The following is a 20,761-nucleotide window of genomic DNA, read 5'->3' as shown; positions in this document are numbered from 1 at the left end:
TGTGTCCTGTTTTCCTTTCCACAGGCAGAGTCACCCCAGAGCAGCTCAGCTCATACATTCAGCTTTTCAGAAATAATCTCAAAGCTTTGGAGAACCATTGTGGTCTTGTACAGCTTGTGCTGGCCACGATCCAGACTTTGAAACACCCACAGACTTCCAAATGGGACAACTTCCTTGCCTTTGAGAGATTACTTCTGCAGGTACATATTATGTCAATTTATTTTACCTAAGGAAAAATGTTTTATTTAATTTTTTTGAATTCCCGTTGAATTCTGTAGCTTGTATTTTTTATGAAGTGTGTTGGACGTATTGCTGAAAAGCTGTTCCTTATTGCCAAACTGGTAAAAGAAATGGGAACCTGCACAGTTAATCTTCTATAGTTTTGTCTAAAAATAATTTTATAAACAAAAAGGTAGGCATTAAAGGTGAAGTACATAAATAATCTGATTTGGGTGACAGTTTTACATATCAGAATCCAAGATGATAAAACTTTTAGCAACAGACAGATTATTATGGTTGTTGCTGGTTTTATTATTATTATTACCACCAGTCTGAAGATGCTTCTTGAGGTAATGTGCGAATGTGCGGAATCAAATGTAAAGAGGACTTTGTTACCATGTGAGGGTAAAACTTGTGTAATTTACTGAGCAGATAAAAGCATAGTAGGAAATTCCATGCCCTAAGAGTGTGAGGTTTCTTTGCTCACAGCTGTCATCTACCCGTAGCTCTTCCCACCACCATGTTTTTTACAGCATCCTGTTGGTGACCACAGTATTATTTAAATACACTTGGATTTCTCGTAGGAAATTAAGAGTTAGTCATATATTGAACTCTATTCTACTAACCTTTGGAGTTGTACCAAATGAGGAGTTTTTCGGAGAACCAAATAGAGTTAATTTCTGCTGAAATTCAGGGAAAGTTCAAAACTTTCCTCCCTGTGCTGTCTCTTCTGCCATTGTGTTGGTTTTAGAGGAACCATCTTTTGAAGTCCTAGCAAGAGGCAAGTCTTCATAAGCTAACTTATAGTGAAGTTAGAGTCAGCCTTAAGTGTATAGTGTGGACCTCAACTAAAACTAGATACCTCAGTAAAACTTAGCTATCTTTGTCTAGATGTTGAAAACAAACTAACAGCCCGACTTTCCCCATGATCTCTGGCAGCAGGGTATAACCCTTCGTCCTTTGAGAAGACTCAGCCCATACTTCATAGCTCTCTAGTCAATGAATTTCTGTAACATTTTGGGGGGCAAATAATGCAAAACTTAAATATTAGCAAGCTCTTGTGTACGTTAATAAAAAAAACCAACTGTTCTGTCTTGGTAAGACTGAAATATTTTTAAGTAACATTGGCAGCCTTCTTTCTCTGTTAAGAAACAAACACATCTCAAGTAAAAGAACTCATCGCAGCCATTCTTTTGTTTGTCTAGATTGTAGAGCATGGGAGTGACAGCCTGTAGTCCCCTTCTCTGTCCTGCAGTGACTCACGTCACATAGCTTTTCTCAGAAGCTGGTTATGTTCCATCTTAAAACCAGTTCAGCTTTAGATTCAAAATAAAGCTGCAAGCTCAGCACTGTTTTCACAACAGACAGCTGCCTATATAAAAGCCACGCCATAAATCATCAGGGAGTGGAAAAACAGATAAGAAACAACCAAACTATGTATTTCATAAAAAACAAATGTATAACAAGCACTTTTATAGTCTTAGGTGGTTTTGGATTATACCCGCTGCCTTCCACCCATCATATTAAGGTAAAATGTGTTAGCCAAAGCAAACTTTCTAGGCTAACATTTGTAACTGTTTCTTACACACATACTCATTTTCAGTAGTTCAAACAACAATTATGTTGAATTATGCAATCTGTACAGCATGTATCCTTTCAGTGGCTCTATTTTGAAGGCGGAGTCTGACATGCGTTATCTGCTTCTGAGTACGTGGCCTGTGTCTGATCTGTTGACGGGGTTATAGGAAAAGCAGAATACTGAGAGACCCAGAAGACATCAGAGATATTTTTATTTAAAAAAATCAGCTAGGACATTACATTGTGAATGGTTGGTACATAGCACTCTGCTAATATGATGCCATGGTGGTTTGTTTCAGCAGTACTACTGAGAAATTCTTTAGCATAATTGTTATGTTTCAGATATTTTAAAATAATAAATCTTAAAAAATCCTCAATAAAAAGTAATTGTTTTGACATGAAGGTAATATTGTTACTGTCCTGTATTGGAACCACACAGAAGACAACTGTTTGTGAAAGATCTACTGGGAGTAATATTATTACACTCAGACAGTGTAGGAATTTGAGATTTTTTTCACTGATGGATGCATGTCAGACTCCAGCTGATGCCAAAGGAGATAACCTAATATAAACAGCTGGTGTTAAAATTCTCAGATTTCCCAAAAAAATAAATCTGCACAGTTTTGGAATTTCTCTCATTACTGGATCTTTCTGATGGGTGTCGTGATTCTCTCCTCAGTCTAATTTGCGTTTTTCAGAAAAATCACACTGTTGACCTGAAGCCTTTAGTCTAACTCATACATTGAATAATGTCTTCCATTTTTCTTCTTCTCTTGTTCCTTGATTCACTCCTTTCAGTTGATGTTGCAGGTACTTAGTTCTAAAAATGGCCTGCTAGAGGTAGAAAGTAGCCCACTTCCATTATTTTATCATAATTGAAGATCTTTAACTACATTTTTCAGACCTGTATTGTCTCAGTAAGTGTTTTTAAGTCTCCAGCAAGGAAGTTTGGTTTTGACTAAAAGTCCAATGAATGTCAGTGCAGCTGCATACTTACTACAGTGTTGTCGTCTCCTTAACTGGGATGGGTGAATGGTCTGAAACTGGATTTTTTTGAGAACATGGCCTTGACTGCAAAGGAAAAGGGATCATGTGCTGAGTTAAGAGTAATGCATCAGAATGATTCATCTTGTCAATCACAAGTTTTCTGTGTTCTGCTGCTCTACCTATGCACATGATGGAGCTTTTACTACCCAGAAATTTTAAGCGCTTTGTGAATTGAAACAGTATATCCAGTTTACCAAGGAGATATCCCACCCCATCGTATTTTCCTTCTCTTGAGGTCCTCTTTCTATTTTTCTAACTCTGACTATCCATAAAACTGATAGGTGGGAAGGGGAACACAAACTAAATGCTGTACCATGCTGCCTGCAACTCCCTAGTATTCCTCATGTGACTGCCTTGTTTTCCTTCAAGTGAGGATTTAAAATTTAGGGATGTAACAGAAAACAAGAAAGAGTGTCACTCCATACTTTTCAGCTCTGTTTAGCTCTATATCCTATTCTCAAATTTATGACTTTTATGGAGGTTTATTAAGCAGTAGAGGCCTGTGAAATACAAAAGCACAAGAAGAGGAGCTTTCTCCAGAGTTTAAACAAGATGTGACACTGTGAAAGAAAAAATATTTTTGTTGGTTTTAACATATATATGCACGGAGCAGGGACTTTAGCCTCCAGATTCAGTTTAACAGTACCCAGCAGCATTACACAGTGCAAACGGGGGCATTGTGCCCCAAGGGAAAGTGAAGTTGCTGTGAAAGGTGCTGCTCTGAAATTCTCCAGGTTGGATGCTACCTTTTAGAATTGGCTGCATCCTTCTGGCATAATCTTGCTCTCAAGATTTATGAGTAAAGTGCTTCTCATACTGGGTAGCAGTCTGTTTTATGAATAGCCACATCCATTTAAATCCCAAGGTTGGGATATATTCAGTGCAAGCAAGTTTTATCAGACTGAGTTTCTACAATAGCATATGGAGTGTTTGAAATGTCATGTCCCTGTCCCCCCAAGAAAACAGACATTCTCCAAGCAATTTAAAATTCTGCAGCTGTACTTTGGAGTCAGACAGAAGAAGAGGGGGAGGATTTAAGTTGATTCCAAGTTTTTTGTAGGATGCCATAAGCAAAGACATTGCCATGTTAAAAAGTTTGCTCTCATTGTCATTTCCATGTGGCAGCAATGGCAGCAAACGCTGGCAACAGTTGTACCAGTTGGCACTGCATGGTACCTAAAGGTTCATTTCATCTTTTCCTCTGCTGATTGTCTGCTGCACATTTTTTAAATGCAAACCTTTCTGCTAAGCTAAGTGGATTTAAAACACCGGATCCTGTGTGTACTGTGTTTGGTTCCCGTAGTAGAAAGTTCCCAGTGTAGATGCCTTTCCATAACATAACAATGAATAGTAATAACTCAAACTAAGAAAAATTTCTTCCACGATATTATTGGTATTTCTTGCTTTATTCCTTACAAACAGCTCATGCTTTATGAAGCATTTTTTTGCATCAGGACTTTGAAAGCAAACAGCTATTTTGACCTCCCCCAAAAATGGGAGGTGTGTGTTTCTTCTTTAGGATGAGCACATTCTCTTCTTTTTTGAGATGTGTGGGCTAAACTTAATTTTAAAACTGAAAACGTACCAGCACTGTTGTCTTAAAATATTTGCATTGCCCAAAGTATGGAAATCTGAAAGACTATGGAATTCGTTGTCGCTGTAGTATTGGGGAGAGGATTGTTGCTTCTTGGTGCTTTTTTGTGGCACAGTTTTTGTACCTGCTGACCAGCATTTCACAGTTTAGTGGGAAATGCGGCAGCTTCAGCTTTGACCTAGAAGCCATGATGCTACCACTGGATCTCAGTACTGTCAGAGTTTTGGTTTGTGATGCTGATTGATGTCACATAAACTCAAGAGTAATCAGAATTAAAGGTTATACTAAAAAAACCCCACAATAAACCCACAAGACCAACCAAAACAAAAAGTCCCCAACACGTACACAATTTCATTCTATAGATGAGTGGCTGTAATTAGCTTTATGATCATAGTCAGTTAAAAATCTTTTCAGCTTTCACCTATTTGAATTGTCTTGCTTTTCAGACTTAAAGCCCCCTTGGGACCAAGTCCCCTCTGAGCTTTGACTCCCTTCATGGCCTCCAATGTCTGAGAGATGAAGGTCTTGCTGATTGGGCCAGTGCTCCCACACATAGTATCTCCCAGCTATGGCATCAGAAATGTCATCATAGTGAAATAGCATGTTTCTAGCAGATAGTGAGGACAGCTATATCCCATTGCTCTTGAATCTGAGCTCGTGATCAGCCCTACCTATGTCAATAGTGTGTTACTTCTATACTTCTGGTCTCTGCCAAGAACATACAGGTGAGCACTGTGCATCACCTTGACTGCTTCGAAAAACAAATGCAGTGTCAAAGTCATTACCTACTAAAGTAAATTTACTTGTTTTCAAAGGATGACTTGGTAATTTGAAAAATTTTACAGGTTCTTTTCCATTCTTCTTTTTTTAAAGCTTTGCTATCCTAGGAAGGAGAACACTGTAATATTTTAGCAAAAGTATCTGGAGTTTTTAGTGGCTCCTGGTAATAATAGAAGTAGGTCAAGTACTCTGGTGGCGTATGCACACATACTTATATGGAGAGCTTCTGATAGTATAGTATTTTCATGTTTAGATTTCCAAATACTAGTTAGTTGTATTTTATTTTATTTTATTTTCTATTTTCTCATTTTGGTGCTGTAAAATTTGACAGAAGACAGATTTTATTTTTTTTGTCCTTGGTGTATTGAGAGAAAATATAGACCTGTTTTTAAAAGAAACAGGGACTTTGTGCCAGATGGTCATTTCAATGTTTTTATTTTTCTGTTGGCAGAAAGTGGTTATGAGGTTAATAAAATGACATCATTCTTTCTTCTATGAATATTAGAGCGTAAACTCACAAAAAAAAAGTGGAAAAACTGCAGTGCAGCTGAGTATTTTATATTGTAATTAATGTTTCAGTAGCAAGATCTAATCACTAGGGTGTTAGTAACCATTCCATCCTGTGCCGTGATTCTCTACAATTTTCATAAATGCAGGGTATGTCTGACCCATTACTTAATCAAAGATGACATTATTATTTATTTACACTTTTGGCCATTGCATAATATGGTAGGCGTTGTCCAAATATGCATGCCTGCACAGGGCCCCATGCCAATAAATTTGGAAACTTTAAAGACACCAGCTTGCAGACTTTCCCAGACTAGCACTCACTAGTTTTCAGACCTCTCAACTTTTCTACAGGGTACAGTAGTTACGAGGTGACATTATTGACTCAAAACTGGTATAAACCAAAAGCTTAAGCATGGGCTTCAGGGCTGCTAAAGCAAGTGGTTTGAACAAAGCAGTGCAAAAATAGGAAAAGCTTTTGGAGTAATTCCTCTTGCTCTGCAAGAGTAATTCATGGTTCAGCTGTAGTGAGACCTTTTTTTCTACATGGAATAGATTAAGATCAGTGGCATTTCTTATTATTATTTATATTGCTTTAGTCTGCATGTAACATAATTATGTAGCTCAGCTCAATGCAATAAATTGTCTTTTTGGTGGCCTACAGTGTTGATCAATAAATCTTTTTAGAAGAAATACTGCAACAGTATTTGGAAAGAAGAGCCATGATGTTAGCTGCCTGTAATTAGATATGTTATATTAAAAAAATTTCTTTAAATTAGGTCACTTTTAAACATAAATTTACATATGGATTGAATTGTCTTGGTGGGAGTCTTGCATGATACCATATTGATTGCAAAGGTCATCCTCTGGAATTTAGTACCTTTTAGACAAGATTGCAGTTTGGACACTGATACGCATGCTGTCTTACACAGCTAGAGAATCAAATGTAATTTGTTGATGACTTCTGAAGAGAAAATAGTCCTGCAGCAATCACTTGCTTAAGCTTCCAAATTATTTACAGTAAGTTCTTATTTAACCATCTGTTTGTAAGACATGCTTCATTTAAACTGTCAGTAATTTCCAGAACATGCAAACCCATGTTGGATTCTGCCTTTATATATGTGATATTTTTAAATTTGCAAGTATTTATTCTACATAAAATTTATGTTAAATTTCATGACCTTCCTTAAAAACTGGTGTATACAAGCCGTGAAATAGTGTTGCTTCTTGAAACTTGCCTCACATGGTCTCAATTAATTTCTTTTGCTTGCTCAATGCCTCTTACATTCATGATATTTTGTTTTTAACAAGAATTCAGTTGTGTTTATGTGTTTTCTGTAAGTTTCTATAAAACAGAGCCCTAAACTGCTGGGAACACCTCAGTGCTACAGCAATACAGGTAAAACAGTGGACTTCATTTGTGAAAGTGATCAGCTGTTTTGAGTGTCGTTGGTTTTGTGCACCACCTGTGATACTCCACAGAGGAGAGGCTTGTTGGTTACAATTCACATACCATGTTCTCAGGAGGCTCAGTTATGGACCCTTTCCGGGTTTGGCATGCCAGAATTAAGATATTCCAACTCGTTTTTCTCAGAAAGAAAGAGCTCTGTGTGTGTGTGTGGTTTTTTATATATATATATATTTATATATTCTTCTACTCTATATATGTACGTATATAAATTTTCCAGTGAAACTAATTCTGTGAGTAGAATGCTTTTGTTAGACTACTTTGAAAGCAAAATAAAATAGAGGTAGGGATTGTTTTAACATTAAATAAATCTTTTGAGAGTGAACAGAAGCTATTCTAGTGGCAATTTATTTATCTGTTGAAAGAAAAGTGGTAAGTTTTTCTATCTCTGGCTGACAAGGAGTTAAAATATCTTAAGTGTGCTTACCATATCACACAGGAGTTGAGTATCTTTCTGTATTCTTTTCAAAAAAATGTGTCTGCATTTTGGTCTTAAAAATTTCAAAGTATTGCCATTGTGGCTCTCATTTATAAAGCAAAGACTCTCCTTCCTCATCTTCTGAAAGAGCTAATATTTTCTATCCAGATAAGGGTCATGGAGAGCCTCTAAAATGAACACTTAATAAAGAAATAGCTTTCTTAAGTGAACAGATGTCCACATCAATAAAACTTAAAAAGCCTTGTGGGAAGAAGAGGCTAAAAATATTAAGTCAATGGGAACTGTTAAATTAATGTTCTATGTACAAAACCAAAATACTTGCTGTAAAATAAAATAATCCAAACGTAGAAATGATTGTAATGGGAGCTAGCACTTGCCGGGGGCGGGGAGCAACAATCCACTACCACTCCCTCTACGTATGCACACATTATTTTGTTAGAAGTTTAGACAAGTAATAGCTTTTTCTTGCCAGTTTTCTTTTGAGATGCATGTTGAGATTACATGGTGGTTGGTATCTGGTTAGCCAATGTTGCAGAAGGGCAGCACAGTTCTCAGTTTCATAGGAAGACTTGTCACCAGTGATAGCCAAAGTCCTTCACCAGTCTGGGGGAATTCCTGTGTGGAGCTACGGCTTCTTTCTCCTCTGTGACTTTCCTTCTTAATATGTAATATTAACTCCTTACTTACTGTAAAAGATAACATTAATGAGGCCAAATGGCAGATGCCCTCACTCCCTGTCAGTGTATGTGGAGGAGAGGCACAATAATAACAATAGTGAATGAGTCGTCATTTACACAGATAATTGTGTTGCAAGAGGCATAGTTTCTCTTGTGTGTACTCCCAGTAAGTCGTTGCTTTGCTGTATGCGTTGCTCCACTGACAGAGGATTGCATACTACCTGTTTTACATTAGTGGCAGGATCTGCTTTTCATTCTTTACTTAAGGAGATTGTTGTCACCTTGAGCAAGAAATTTGTCTTACTTCTTTCTGTTATTACTTGCACAGGACAGGCTGAGTCATTCATGAAACAATTAAAAAACAAATGCTCTTCCAAAAACATAAGAAATGTCCCCAATGGACTGGGCAAATCTCTTGGCTTATTAATCTGCAGAAAAATGGCGTGTGCTGTTTTGCATCTAACGAAGTGGAGGTTTCAAGTACTCTTGGCCAGCAGCATCTTTAATACGTTTTGGGAGGCAGGGACCTGTAAGCGGTGTGGCTTCAGTGGTCACAAGTAGGCAGTGCAAGAGTGCAGACTCTTTCGGTCCATCGTTTTGCCTCTTAGCAACAGAAATCCTATTAGCAATGTCCATTCATCAGCCTTCAATAAACAAGTTAATTGGCAAGATTTTGTCCAGTACTGAATCAAGCATGTTATTTTGGTGTTTAGTTTCTGCTAATAAGGTCATTAACTTGGTGTTAATTGTGTGTTACTGGACAGGCAAAGTGGTATATGAATTGGTAGGTGGGGAAGTAGGCAGCTCCATCTGTGCTCTAGTGTTTTATTTTCTATCCATTTTGTTCATTATGATACCCATGGCTTTTTGGTAAAAAGACTTGTTTGGTGTATTTTTTTGGATGCTTTCTGTCAAGATGATTCATTCAGTTTGTCATAGTCTAGGTTAGAAAAAGTTGTTTTTCTTAAGATAATACATAGGATTTTTTAGCTAATAATCCTAACTGGATCTTGCCGCTACTATAGGTTTGGAGCAGGACCTCATTTACCTTTGGGTTTTGTCTGCTTTCACTAATTATATTATAGTCTTTAAGGAAATAAGCATTGCCTTATTTTTGCAACCCGTGTGTTGTCCCTAGGTAGGATTCCAGGTACTGTTGTAATAATAATGAAACTGACACCATACAGCACAGCATCTAGTGAGAGCTGTACTCATAGCAACTGCTTATCATTGTGGCTGTTAGTTCAAAGGCAGTAAATCACCTATCTAATCTCTTATCTGCAAACCAGTTTGATAGTGCCAGCACTGTATATCTGGGTTTGAGTGTGATTATACTAGTCTGACAGTTTAGTTTTCCTCATTTTTTTGGAAGATATACTTGATTATTTCCTGCAGACTGGCAAGGAGAAAGTGGAGAAACAACACAACTGAAAATTAATGAACGCTTTTCTGTGGGTGGTATCCAAAATTAACAGTGGGGCTGCCACATTGCATTCCCTCTTGTCTCCCCACCTTAATGAGTTGCATATTTCCCTTTCCACTGGCCCACACACTTCCTTGGATCACAGACATTTCTGGGCACAGGGCGCATGCACAGACATACAGGTGCACACTGAACTGCTTTTTCCCACAGTCTGGGTTGTCTGGCATTAGTCAGCCCCAGCCTAGAAAGCAGATAGTCCCATTGGCAAGGTACCGATCCCTAGCTGTAAGCCTAGCCTCTCCATTCGTCTTGTGTCCCACAGAATATGCTAAGGGATTTTTGCCCTGGCAAAAAGATAAACTCTGGTGAGTCTTGATGTGCTTGTGCAAACGTGCCCTCATGGCTGCTACCTTCAAATCACAGCTCTTACCTCTGTTTGCATCATCTGTTCTTGGTCATGAAGCTCTTTGAATGAACAACTGTCCTCAGACTTTGGGGCTAATTTTCCCCAAAAGCATTGTTTTCAGTAGGAAAGTAAGTATATTCTTAATTTGGTTTTGCTGACTTGATGGAAAACAACATGGTGTTAAGTTTTCTGAGTTGTCAGACCAGTCAAGGTCAGCGTGGTCTAGGACTTTCTACTTTTCCTTACTAAAGATTTTATCTTTTACCCGGTGAAATTGAAATGGCAGTGAGCTAAGAACTTGCAAAACTCTGTATTGTTGTTGGCCATGTTTTCAGTGAAAATCCCCACCCCTGAAGGAAGCTATGCAAAAAGATGGTACTACACAGTTGATTGCAGCTTAGTCCCCAGCTATGGAAACATGGTAGATTTTTGTGCATTATAAATTATGATATTGTTTTCAGATGCATAGACTTGCTTGATATCATTTGCTTGCTTCCAGTGAAGAAGGCAGACTCAGTTGTCCTTGTCTAGGTTAGAAAAGCAGATCTCATTTGAAGGCAACATGCTGACTCAGCCAGCAAAATCTTAGTGCAATTTTACCTTTGCATTAGGTCATGAAAAATCCTTTTCAAAATCAAATCTGGCTTGTCAGAAGCCTGTCTGTGTAGCACTTAACTGCCTTGCGTCCTCTTTGACATGACCAGTTACCTCTACGTAAACAATTAAAGCTGTAAGCCTAACTCTTCCCTCTTGGAGAGGTGTAAAATACTAGGATTTAATTAAAACAGTTACTACTACCTCTGCTATCCCACAGGTATGTGTAACAGACAAATGACTGCTTCCCACATGTTCCTGAGTTTTCTTGGGAAGTGGAGAGAGATTTCTTCTAGTGGTTGTCTTCCTTTAGATTTTCTCCAGTTCATGTCTCTTCAGTAAAATTATCTTTTATTGCCATTAAGTTTCTCTAGGGACTTTCTTGATATAAGAAGATACCTCTTTGGAAGCCAACCTGTTTCACCCCATGGCACCACATTTGTATACAAGAGTGTATACGTCAGCATACCATAGACCTGGCAAAAGTGGATTTAAGTGGGAAGCTGCCTGCTGGCTGTGGTGTTCCCAGCTCGGCACGGAGCAGTGTGAGGGCTGATACAAGACACACTGGTGCAACAAGACTGCTTCCTTCTCATTTGCCCCCACCTTCCCACAAAAGCAAAAAGAAAATACTTGCTCCATACCTGCAATTCCCTAGTCTGAGGCTTCTGAAGCCTTGTTTTCTCTGTGTTTATTCTTTCACGTATTCTGTAAGAATGCTTTATTAATTAAAAATGCAGTAAGTACAGGAGAAAAAAATGAAATTGCTCTCTGGCCGTCCCACCCTGCACCACCCTGTCCCAGGGTGTTTGTGTGCCTTTAAAACAAATTGCATATGGTTCTGTAAATGTTCCTGTAATTCAAAATAGTCGTGTTGCCTGCAGAAATGAAGGGCACCATGCACACATAAAACTTGTACAGTATTTTCTAATGAAATACGACAGCCCGTTTGTGCAGCTGTGTCTAATAAGGCACGAATACAGTTAAGTGCTATTTACCTCCTCACACTCTGTTTGTTTGAAGTACAGAAATGCTGTACGTTCACATTAGGCAATTCAGTACAGAAATGTAACTTGGACTATTGATGGGAAGTATTTCATAATTTTGTAGCAGGTTAAAACATATGGTTGTAGTTACAATAAATAAATGGCTTAGTCCATAAACGACTGCCATTCAGCACAACTGTCGGGTTGATGTAGGTTTATCCTTCAGGAGAGTAAAATGTAGGTAACAGATAAGTAATAAATGGTAGTCTGGGTCGCTGCCTGGGGAAGGGAAAAGTTTCAAATTCTTTTTAACGAGGACACTTGTAAGAGAAGAGGAAAAGGTAATGTGTCAGAGATGAGAAACTCTCCAAATACGACTTAATTCTATCCACCAGTTCCTCTTCTAGTATTTCTTCCCTGCTCATCCCCAAGTCTATGGGAAGTGAAATAACTGCTAAGCCATAGGCAGCAAAAGATTCCAGCACAGTCCATAGTTTCATCTGACTTATCCTCGCATAGTAGTGCTGGTTTCCTGAATGGAGCAGAATAGTTCTTCTCTGATAAAAATAAGGAACGTTTTCTTTAAGTTTTTTAAAATGTCTCTGGTTTTCTCTGAATTTCTTAACCCAGTATTCTTCTGCAACACAGAGAACATCTCTGCAACAAAGATAACAGAGTTAAATTTGGGAAGATGTAGGCACTCTATTAAGTGAGGTTATCAAATGCTGTAGCTATTAAATGTATCTGCTCAGAGTGTTTTTCACTCGTCAATAGTATCAGAGTGTGCTTAAAATAAAGGTTCCCCAGAAGAGACTAGGATGGGTCCTCAACTGCCTTTTTATTAACAGGTATTTTGAAAATGGCTGTGTTGTCCCTGGTGACCAGGCTCTCACTGGCTTGATTTGTTTTTGTTCTGTTTGGTTTTGAAAAGACATTTTTTAAAAGCATTCATCCTTATAGCTCTTTTAACAGATACAGTTTAGAGAAAGCTTTCATGTTATTACACATCTCTACTTGCAGGGGGAAAAAATACTAAAAAGCTAAAATTCTTGATATCATGTACCACTACCTAAAGTTTGTTATCAGTAATGGGCAGTAGCCTTAGCTGGGCATAAGTCTTCTGACTGTGACTTTCTGATACATAGGAATACATTCCAAAATACATGTTCTTGTACCAAAAGCCAAGTGAAAAGATCTCTTAACCTTCTCTCAGTTGTCTTAATTGAATTATCCTGCTTCCCCTCTGTGTAGATTTTTCCCTAGACTGTAGATGGATTTTCTGTCCAGGTTTTTATTTGTGGAATTACTCAAAAAGTACTTGGAGATACACAACACTCGAGTGCACTGTTTTCCACAGTAGTTCTGGAAAGCTTTAGAACAACTCAGGTCACCTTCTGTGTCCTCTTATCTACTGTTTCTCCAAGCTTGTCTTGGTGAGATGTTAGCTGTTGCCAGGATTATTGGAAAATTGATGCTGCTTCTCCTGTGTCCCCTGGAAAGAAAGGGCTGCTTGAGAATCTTCCTACTGTAGGATGGAGATGGTTCACAACATTTTTTCATCACATTTACAGAGGTGGCAGCAGATACATAAAGATGTAAGCTGCTGCTACTTCAAGGGAGTGTCAATCACTGACATAGGCAAAGTTTTGCATTGTCTACATACTGTTTTAGTTGTTTGCTGCAGAGAAGAGGTTGAATGTACTGAAGACACATGTGCCAGCATTTAATTAGTAAGGGTCTGACTGCATGCATTGGCAACAAAGGTGTAGATTGGGAAGCCACCAACCATGTGTTTCAGGGGACAGGATAGCTGAGAAGTCTGTTAGCAGGGCACAAAACTTCAGTGTTTTGCTTTGAATTCTGATTTCACCCAGTTTTTACAGCCATGCAGAATGGAATTTTTACTGTAGGAATTCAACCTGTGTAAGGCTATCTGTCTGAACTCCGAGAGCCAGCATCTGCAAATGGCTTGCTTGCCTCTATGCAATTGTTTCCTAGCTTATCAATGTGTGCGTTTGTGTTTGATCCCTAGCCTGAGCGTGACATCTATTAGAAGTGATCACTACTAGGAGATGAATGATTTCTTTAGTAGCTGATAGGTGGCCTTAGAGAAGTGAGGATAAGCATGGAGTAGCGTGCCGTTTCTCATCCTGCTTCCCTTCTGTAAGTCAAAAGAGGACACACAGTTCCAAGGCATTACTAAAGCACTTTTCCTGGGCACTAGTTATCTTGTCCTTTTCCTGCATGTGCTGTTCATAGGAGTTTTATTTTCATAAAATATGTGAAGGCAGAGAATACTCTTAAATGTTTTCAGTAAGTAGTGGCACGGGAACTGAATGTCTTATGTAAGAGTACAAAAGCTAGATGTTGTCTCACAGAGGGAGCAACATATTTCATGCAGATGGGCCCTCAAACGATGCAAACAGCAATTCATGGATGACCAGGTGACCTGTTTTTCTGTGCTGAAGAATTAAAAATAATTTACATATTTTTGTTTTTAAAACATTTGCATGTCATCTTGGTGTGATTACTGGCACATGTTGTATTGATTCAACTTTATTGTCGCATTATTCTCTCACATTCAAGGGCCACATGTGCTCCACATCTGGTGAGCATTCAAAGGCCTTTTGAAAAACATCACCACGTTTTTGTTCTTGGAAATGCTTATGACAAATACCACGCTTTTGCATCTGCTTCTGCTGTTGGTTGCAAACAGGATGCAGTAGGCTATGCCTACTGTCCAGTTACAAAACTACCAAAGGTTTACAATACATTTCCTGTTAACCAAAGTGATTAACTGCTTAATTGTTGGTCCTTGTTCCATGCACTACAATGACCATGCATCCTTGTTCTGGTGAAATCACAGTGGACTGTACTGAATATGTATCTCTTTATGGCCACTGTCATTAGACTAGGAAATGTGGGAAGAAAGGACAGCAGGAAGAAAACCATTGTGGTTTTAGGAATGAATAGGACCCCTCTTTTTTACAGTTATTTATGCTAAAATATAATCTTCCTTTTGAGGAGAGCATGCCTTAAAAACTGCTAGCATAGTATTCGGTGTAGAAAGTCACCAATAAACTACTACTTAAAACATTCTGGGAAAAGTTGGATGTTTTCCTACAGATCTATCATTAATGTTCTTGTTTGGTACATGGCTCAATGCATTTTATAGTGTGACTGCATGACTGTTTACCACTCTTCATGACGATGACGTTGCATTTATTGTGAACCTCTCATGGTGTGAAGTACACTCATTCTGAACACCATCTGTTTAGAATATATGGTTCCCCGTACCAAATCAGTTGCATGCAAAGGAGATTGCAGTGTGCTTTTCACACATTATTTATTATGTAGGGCAATGTTAAAAATCATGATTAGCATCTTCTTACATTTCACCCTTAGGTGCCTATAATATAAAATCTCATTTGGAGATACCTAAAGCCAAATTCAAACCTGAAACATGTTTAGTTGGGCTTGGAATGAAGGAGAAAATATTCTCCTGACTCAATAATGAACTTCATTTCTCTTTTGGGACTTGACTTCTGACACAAAAAGAAGGCCAAAATAAAAACCAGAGTGAGTGAGGGCCCTGACTTAAACCTGCTTTTAATTAAGCCTTGTAAAGAAGCTTTTCTGCTAAAACTCTCAGGTTGAAGAGTTCATGCAAAAAACCTTCCCTGTGGCTTATGAACAGCCAAAGTGGGGACATTCAAGCACACATTTTTGAATAGTTTAAACCAGAAAAATATGCAAGTGAGAAAATCTGTATTGTTTGTTTAATGCAGGTTTTAGCAGACCACTCCTTTTCTAGTTATCTCCCCTCTTCTACTATTCTGTGTGTTTCAGTTTAAAACTTAATGCCACTACAAGATGTTTTGATATTAACAAACATGAAAACCAAATTGCTTTGGTTTCCTTTTTTCCTAATTGCACATAAATTTGACCCAGTTCAGCTGAACACAGTTGCAGTGCATTAGAAATGTAATACACATTTCAAATCAGAATCGTTGCGCCAAGGCAAAGGTCAAGGTAATTTTCTTGTTTGTTTGTTTTTAAAGGGATTAAATAAATGTAGTTTTACCACAAGGAAAATGATGGTGCCCATTGCTCAAGTATGGCTTTTAAGTCTGTGTTTAAATGGGAGTAGACAATCCTGTCTGGAGCAGTGGCAGGGATCATTTCAGAAGTAAATGCTGCATGCTTTCTGTGCAAAGCGATGCTCATTGTGGAAGACTTCTGCTAGATCACTTACACTATCAACCCCAGACAAGAGCTTACACCACATTAAAATAAAACTGTGGCTTCAGTGACAGGCTGTAAACAGAAAGGGGTGGGATACAGTTAATGGCAGCAGGATAGTGCTAAAGAAAAATAAATAACTCCCTTTTATTTGCAGCTGGCAAAGGCCCAGATCCTGAAACATCATCAATCATCCTTGATGACTAGATGAGATCATAAACTGAATGAGGAAAAATAAACTTAAATTTAGCTTAAATTGTGATTGGCACAGTAAAAATTAACTTTCGCCCAAAAAAATGTTTTCTTCTTCCAAAATATTTCTAATTGCCGCCCTCCAAAATATTTCTAATTGCCGCCCTTCCCTATGTTTCCCCACCCACTGCAGAACTTCCAAGTGCTCTTCACTGTTGGTAGATGTCACCCCTTATCCTTCCATGTCTGTTTCAGCATGTGCTTTTTAGATTTTTGTTGGGAAGCAAACTGCTTTTGCATTTCTTCCAACAAAACATTTTAAGTGTAGTCTTCATATAAAACCTCAACATCATGTTATTTGTAACCTCATAATTCACTAGTCTACCAGCTGAATAATGTAGCAGGCATGGAAGAATGAGAAGCAAAGGATGTTATACAGACCAGGAGAGCCTTTCTGACAAAAATCTGTTGGGGAAAAACTTCCTGAGAAAAACACTTGAAGTTTCTTTTTCAGTTCTTCACACATCTACAGCTTATTGTGAACAAAATACACACTCTAGGGAACAGTTATGTACTCTCAGGAAAATTGACATATTTTAATTTTTACAGCTGTTTATATTTTGCACTGTGATTTTTTACAAAGTTTCTGTATAATATCCCTTGAGAGAAAAGTTTGTTCTTCACGAGCTGATAGCTTTAAATATAAAAGTTAAGTTCTGGAAAATTGGAGACCTGGTAGAAATAATATTGAAATTCCACCAACAACATTAAATTCTGAGGTTGTGAAGTTAATTTTGGAGCTGGTAAACTACATCTTTATTTAAAAGATAAAGCAGCGTGTCATCAATATTGCAGTCAGGCAATGATCATTACTGATTATTTGCGGAACACCAGATACATGGTTGGAAGAATCAGTTTGACACTTTTTTTTGTAAGTAACAAGCAATGGAATTTCGTCGTTTTGGATCATTGCTTTAAAGGCAGTGTTGTGTCCTAGCTGTTCATGGCACATACGGAGCAAGTTGAGAATATTAGTCTGGTTCTTAGGGGTCTAACTGATGCCAAATTGGCAGAGACTGAGTAGGAAGGGAGCTTGGGCTGCCCCCTAACCTCTTGAGCTTTTGCATACTTACTTTATCAGTTGTGTAGATAAGGGCTTTCGCTTCACCATGCTGTCAGTCTGGTCCTTGCTTTAAGATGAAAACATTGAATTTAATTATGTAGCTGTGGGCCTGGGTTCAGCCATCCCCTCTGATATCAGATGTGTAAAGTGAACCTTTGCTGGAAATTAGTGTGTATTACCGATGAGTGGTGGGAACAAACTACATGAGTGATCTTTTTGATAGATACTGAGAGAGGTTTATTTTTTTCTTCTTAATTAAAAAAAAATAAGAGTCATAAATGCTGACTTATAATTGCTCTGGCTATGTCACATTGAAGTGGTGGACCGGTCATGCTGTTTTTTTATTTAGGTAATAAGATTTGGGGGGAAAGCTATTCTAGACTGAGTTAAATTTCTGTCAGCATATGACAATGCCACATTATTTTATGTGGAGAGAACTTTGTAAGTTGAGAACTTGTGATTTTGGAGGAATGTCTTTCGAAGGCTTGCTGCTGGTTGCAGCTTACAGTACTGGAGGGATGCAGCCAAAATAGTATTTTAACTTTATTTTTTTCCAGTTACACACATCACTTTTTCTGGCTGTGTTGGTAGGAGGCTCAGTGTGCAGTTTATCCTTTTAGACGTGATCATATCCACGTAATCATTCTTGCCAGAAAGTGGGAATCGAGGATTTTGGGACACCCAATATAGATTCTGTGTGTGTGGGGGGGGTTTGACAGTACTCTCTGAGACCCTTCCCCACGGCTAGTGCAGGAGTGTTTGGATGTGAGAACTGTGGGCTTTGTGGCAGTGCCCTGCTGTTGTCAGGAGAAGAAACATGCTGCCAACGCACTCGGGCCATATGGCTTATATAGGGTCATGGTGTCCCTTGAAAGCGTCAATAGTAAATGTTAAGTGTTACATGTCGTTCTGGGGTATTTTGTTTCAATTTCAATTTACTAAAGTTGCGACACACATTTCTCAAGTGATTGGACACTGAAATTTAATAACCTTGTCTTCTAAGTTCCTGATGCTTTTAGGTGAGATTGGTGGCCAGGGAAATGTGTGATGTAATTTAGGGATGGGAACCAGTGGAGTGGTCCTTTAGGACCAGTTCTCAGTTATTTTGCAGTTAGCTCAGTATTTGCTAGCCTGCAATGAAAAGAAGGGCTAAGAAAAGAAAATGGCTGTGCTGTTTCCAAGGAGAGCTGCTTACTGCTAGGTCAACTCTTGCAAATCCCATTGTTACCTCAGTTTCAGGATGCAGAGCCAGTTTGAACATCCCAGTAGTCCCCAAAAATATCTCAAATTAATTAGTTTTCCTCATTGTTTTGCTATTGCCACCATCAAAGTTTCCTTTGCTGTGTGGTTTCTATGTTAGCAGCTGCAGCTTCAGAGCCTGTTCTAAATTTCATGGCCATACTTGCACTCTTTGCAGAGAACAGCATGAAACACTGGCTTTTATAGCTCACCCTCACTCTGTTCCTGATGTTTGGCTTATTGTTGGTTGGTTGGTTGTTGTTCAATTACCCACGAGTTAGGCGGAATGTTTTGCTCTTACAGTAAATTCTGTATTACTCTGCGCCATTCAAGATGAGGATTTGCCCTTCTTACGAGAATTTTAATAGCTCCACACCAGAAGTTGGTGGATCCATGTGTTTGGGAGGATTTGGCAGATGAGGGTATGTTCTGGAAGATTAGGTGAGTAGTGAGTGTAACCTTGAGGAATCTTCCATGAATTCAGACTTTCAGATTAAATGTAAAATACTGTTGTTCCTGTAGTAATCTAGATATCTTTAGTGAGCTGGTCTTTTTTGTTAAAAGCAATAAGAAATTAGGGGTAACTGAGAGATTTTTAGACGTTTTTTCTGAGTAGTGTTTCTTCTTTTGGTAACACCGAATACGTATTCCTTCATGTCCAATTTTAAATGACCATTAAAATAGTTAAATAATCGTTCTTCTTGTTCCTCTCATAATCCTCTGGGAACTGGGTACTGGGAAGAGAGATTCTAGGAGACAGTTCCCTTGCAGGAAAGAGGAATATGGATCACCGTTTTTGGAGTATTTGTCCGCTCAGTGGACTGGTTTGCATGTCAAGATCTGGCAAAGAAATTTAGCTGGCTTCCCCAAGGGGAGTGAAAGCCATTGAAGGCAGTGGATATAATCTAAGTAGCTTCATTTTCCTTTTCTAACACTTCTGCCAAGCATCACCTAAGCCCTCACAAAAGTTCTGCTAAATAGAAGTAAACTGTTGCACTTAACGTATATGTTTGCATTTAGCGGCTAGTGGAACATTTGGCCATTTATTCGCATCATCTTTCATTTCGGACATGAAGTACGTAGTGACTTCTGTTCTTCCTTCGAAGAAGCTGGTTGTCAGAGGAACATCTGGTTTATGTAAATGAGCAAGGAATTCGGTATGCGCGAAGGTGATTGCGACACAGTGTCTGCGTGGTCTCTGCGTCAGTTATTCAGCGCGACATTTTGTAAGAGTAAGCATTTATTACGACGGTTAATGGTGCCCCTTTTTCGGTGCTCGGTGTTAATGAGCATGTTTTCCTCCTGCGAATTAAAAAAAAAAAAAAAAAAAAAGTAAGGGGAAGGAGCGTGCCCGCGCTGGTGGTGCGGCAGGGTTGTGGTGGTGGGTGAGCGTTGGGCCGGGGCCGCGTTTCCCGGCGGCGCTCCCACACTGCCACCTGCAGGGCGCGGCGCGGCCCGGCCGGCCTCCTTCTTCCCGGCCTCCCTTCCCGGCCGGCCGCCTTCTTCCCGGCCTCCTTCTTCCCGGCCGGCCGCCTTCTTCCCGGCCTCCTTCTTCCCGGCCTCCCTTCCCGGCCGGCCGCCTTCTTCCCGGCCTCCCTTCCCGGCCGGCCGCCTTCTTCCCGGCCTCCTTCTTCCCGGCCTCCCTTCCCGGCCGGCCTCCTTCTTCCCAGCCCGGCCGCCTTGGGCAGCGCCGGGGCCGGGGGGTTGTTTCTCTCCCGCTCTTTTGCGTTTTTAATAGCAGATGCACGGACTGTGCGCTGGCTTCCTCTCAAGCCAAACGCAGAGCTTACAGCCTTTTCTTTTTGCGTTTGCATAAAGCGAGCTAGTAACTCACCTTGATACATTCAAAGCGGCACTGAGAAACGGGGTTTGTGTCAAAGTTTAATTTAATTTAATTTAATTTTTTTTAATTTGGCTCTGAGTTGGTTGGGTTTTATTAAAATTGTTTTGGTGGCGTTTTTGTTACATGTTTTCTGATGTGGAAAAACAAATCAAACCCCACTTATCACATGAATCATTGTTAAAGTCAGCAGTAGTCCTCTGTGTAAAATCTGCCAGTAAAAGCCGGGAGGATGGGGATTAAACCTGGAGCACATTAAATTAGTTCCAGTCTATCCCGAGCAGGCACTGCATTGCTTGCTTAGGCAGGCAAAACGGAAACAGGCAGTTTATAACAAGGCTGGTTTAAAAACTGTGGGGTTCATTTGAAAAAGATTTATATCCCCCACTTACATAAACATTACAAAT

At 39.2% G+C, this 20,761-nt stretch overlaps 1 protein-coding gene across 1 annotated transcript in view; it reads left to right on the top strand.

The window, feature by feature from the left end:
* Positions 1-20,761, top strand: part of SCFD2 (sec1 family domain containing 2) — a 202,119-nt gene that overhangs the window by 56,129 nt on the left and 125,229 nt on the right. The window contains exon 4 of the mRNA XM_080386071.1: positions 25-200. Within this exon, the coding sequence (XP_080242197.1) occupies positions 25-200 (176 nt within the window). The remainder of the gene's footprint in view (positions 1-24; positions 201-20,761) is intronic.

This window comes from Falco punctatus, assembly GCF_963210335.1.
Source record: "Falco punctatus genome assembly, chromosome: 1".
Classification (NCBI taxonomy): domain Eukaryota; kingdom Metazoa; phylum Chordata; class Aves; order Falconiformes; family Falconidae; genus Falco; species Falco punctatus.
This window is presented reverse-complemented; position numbering and strand designations above follow the sequence as displayed.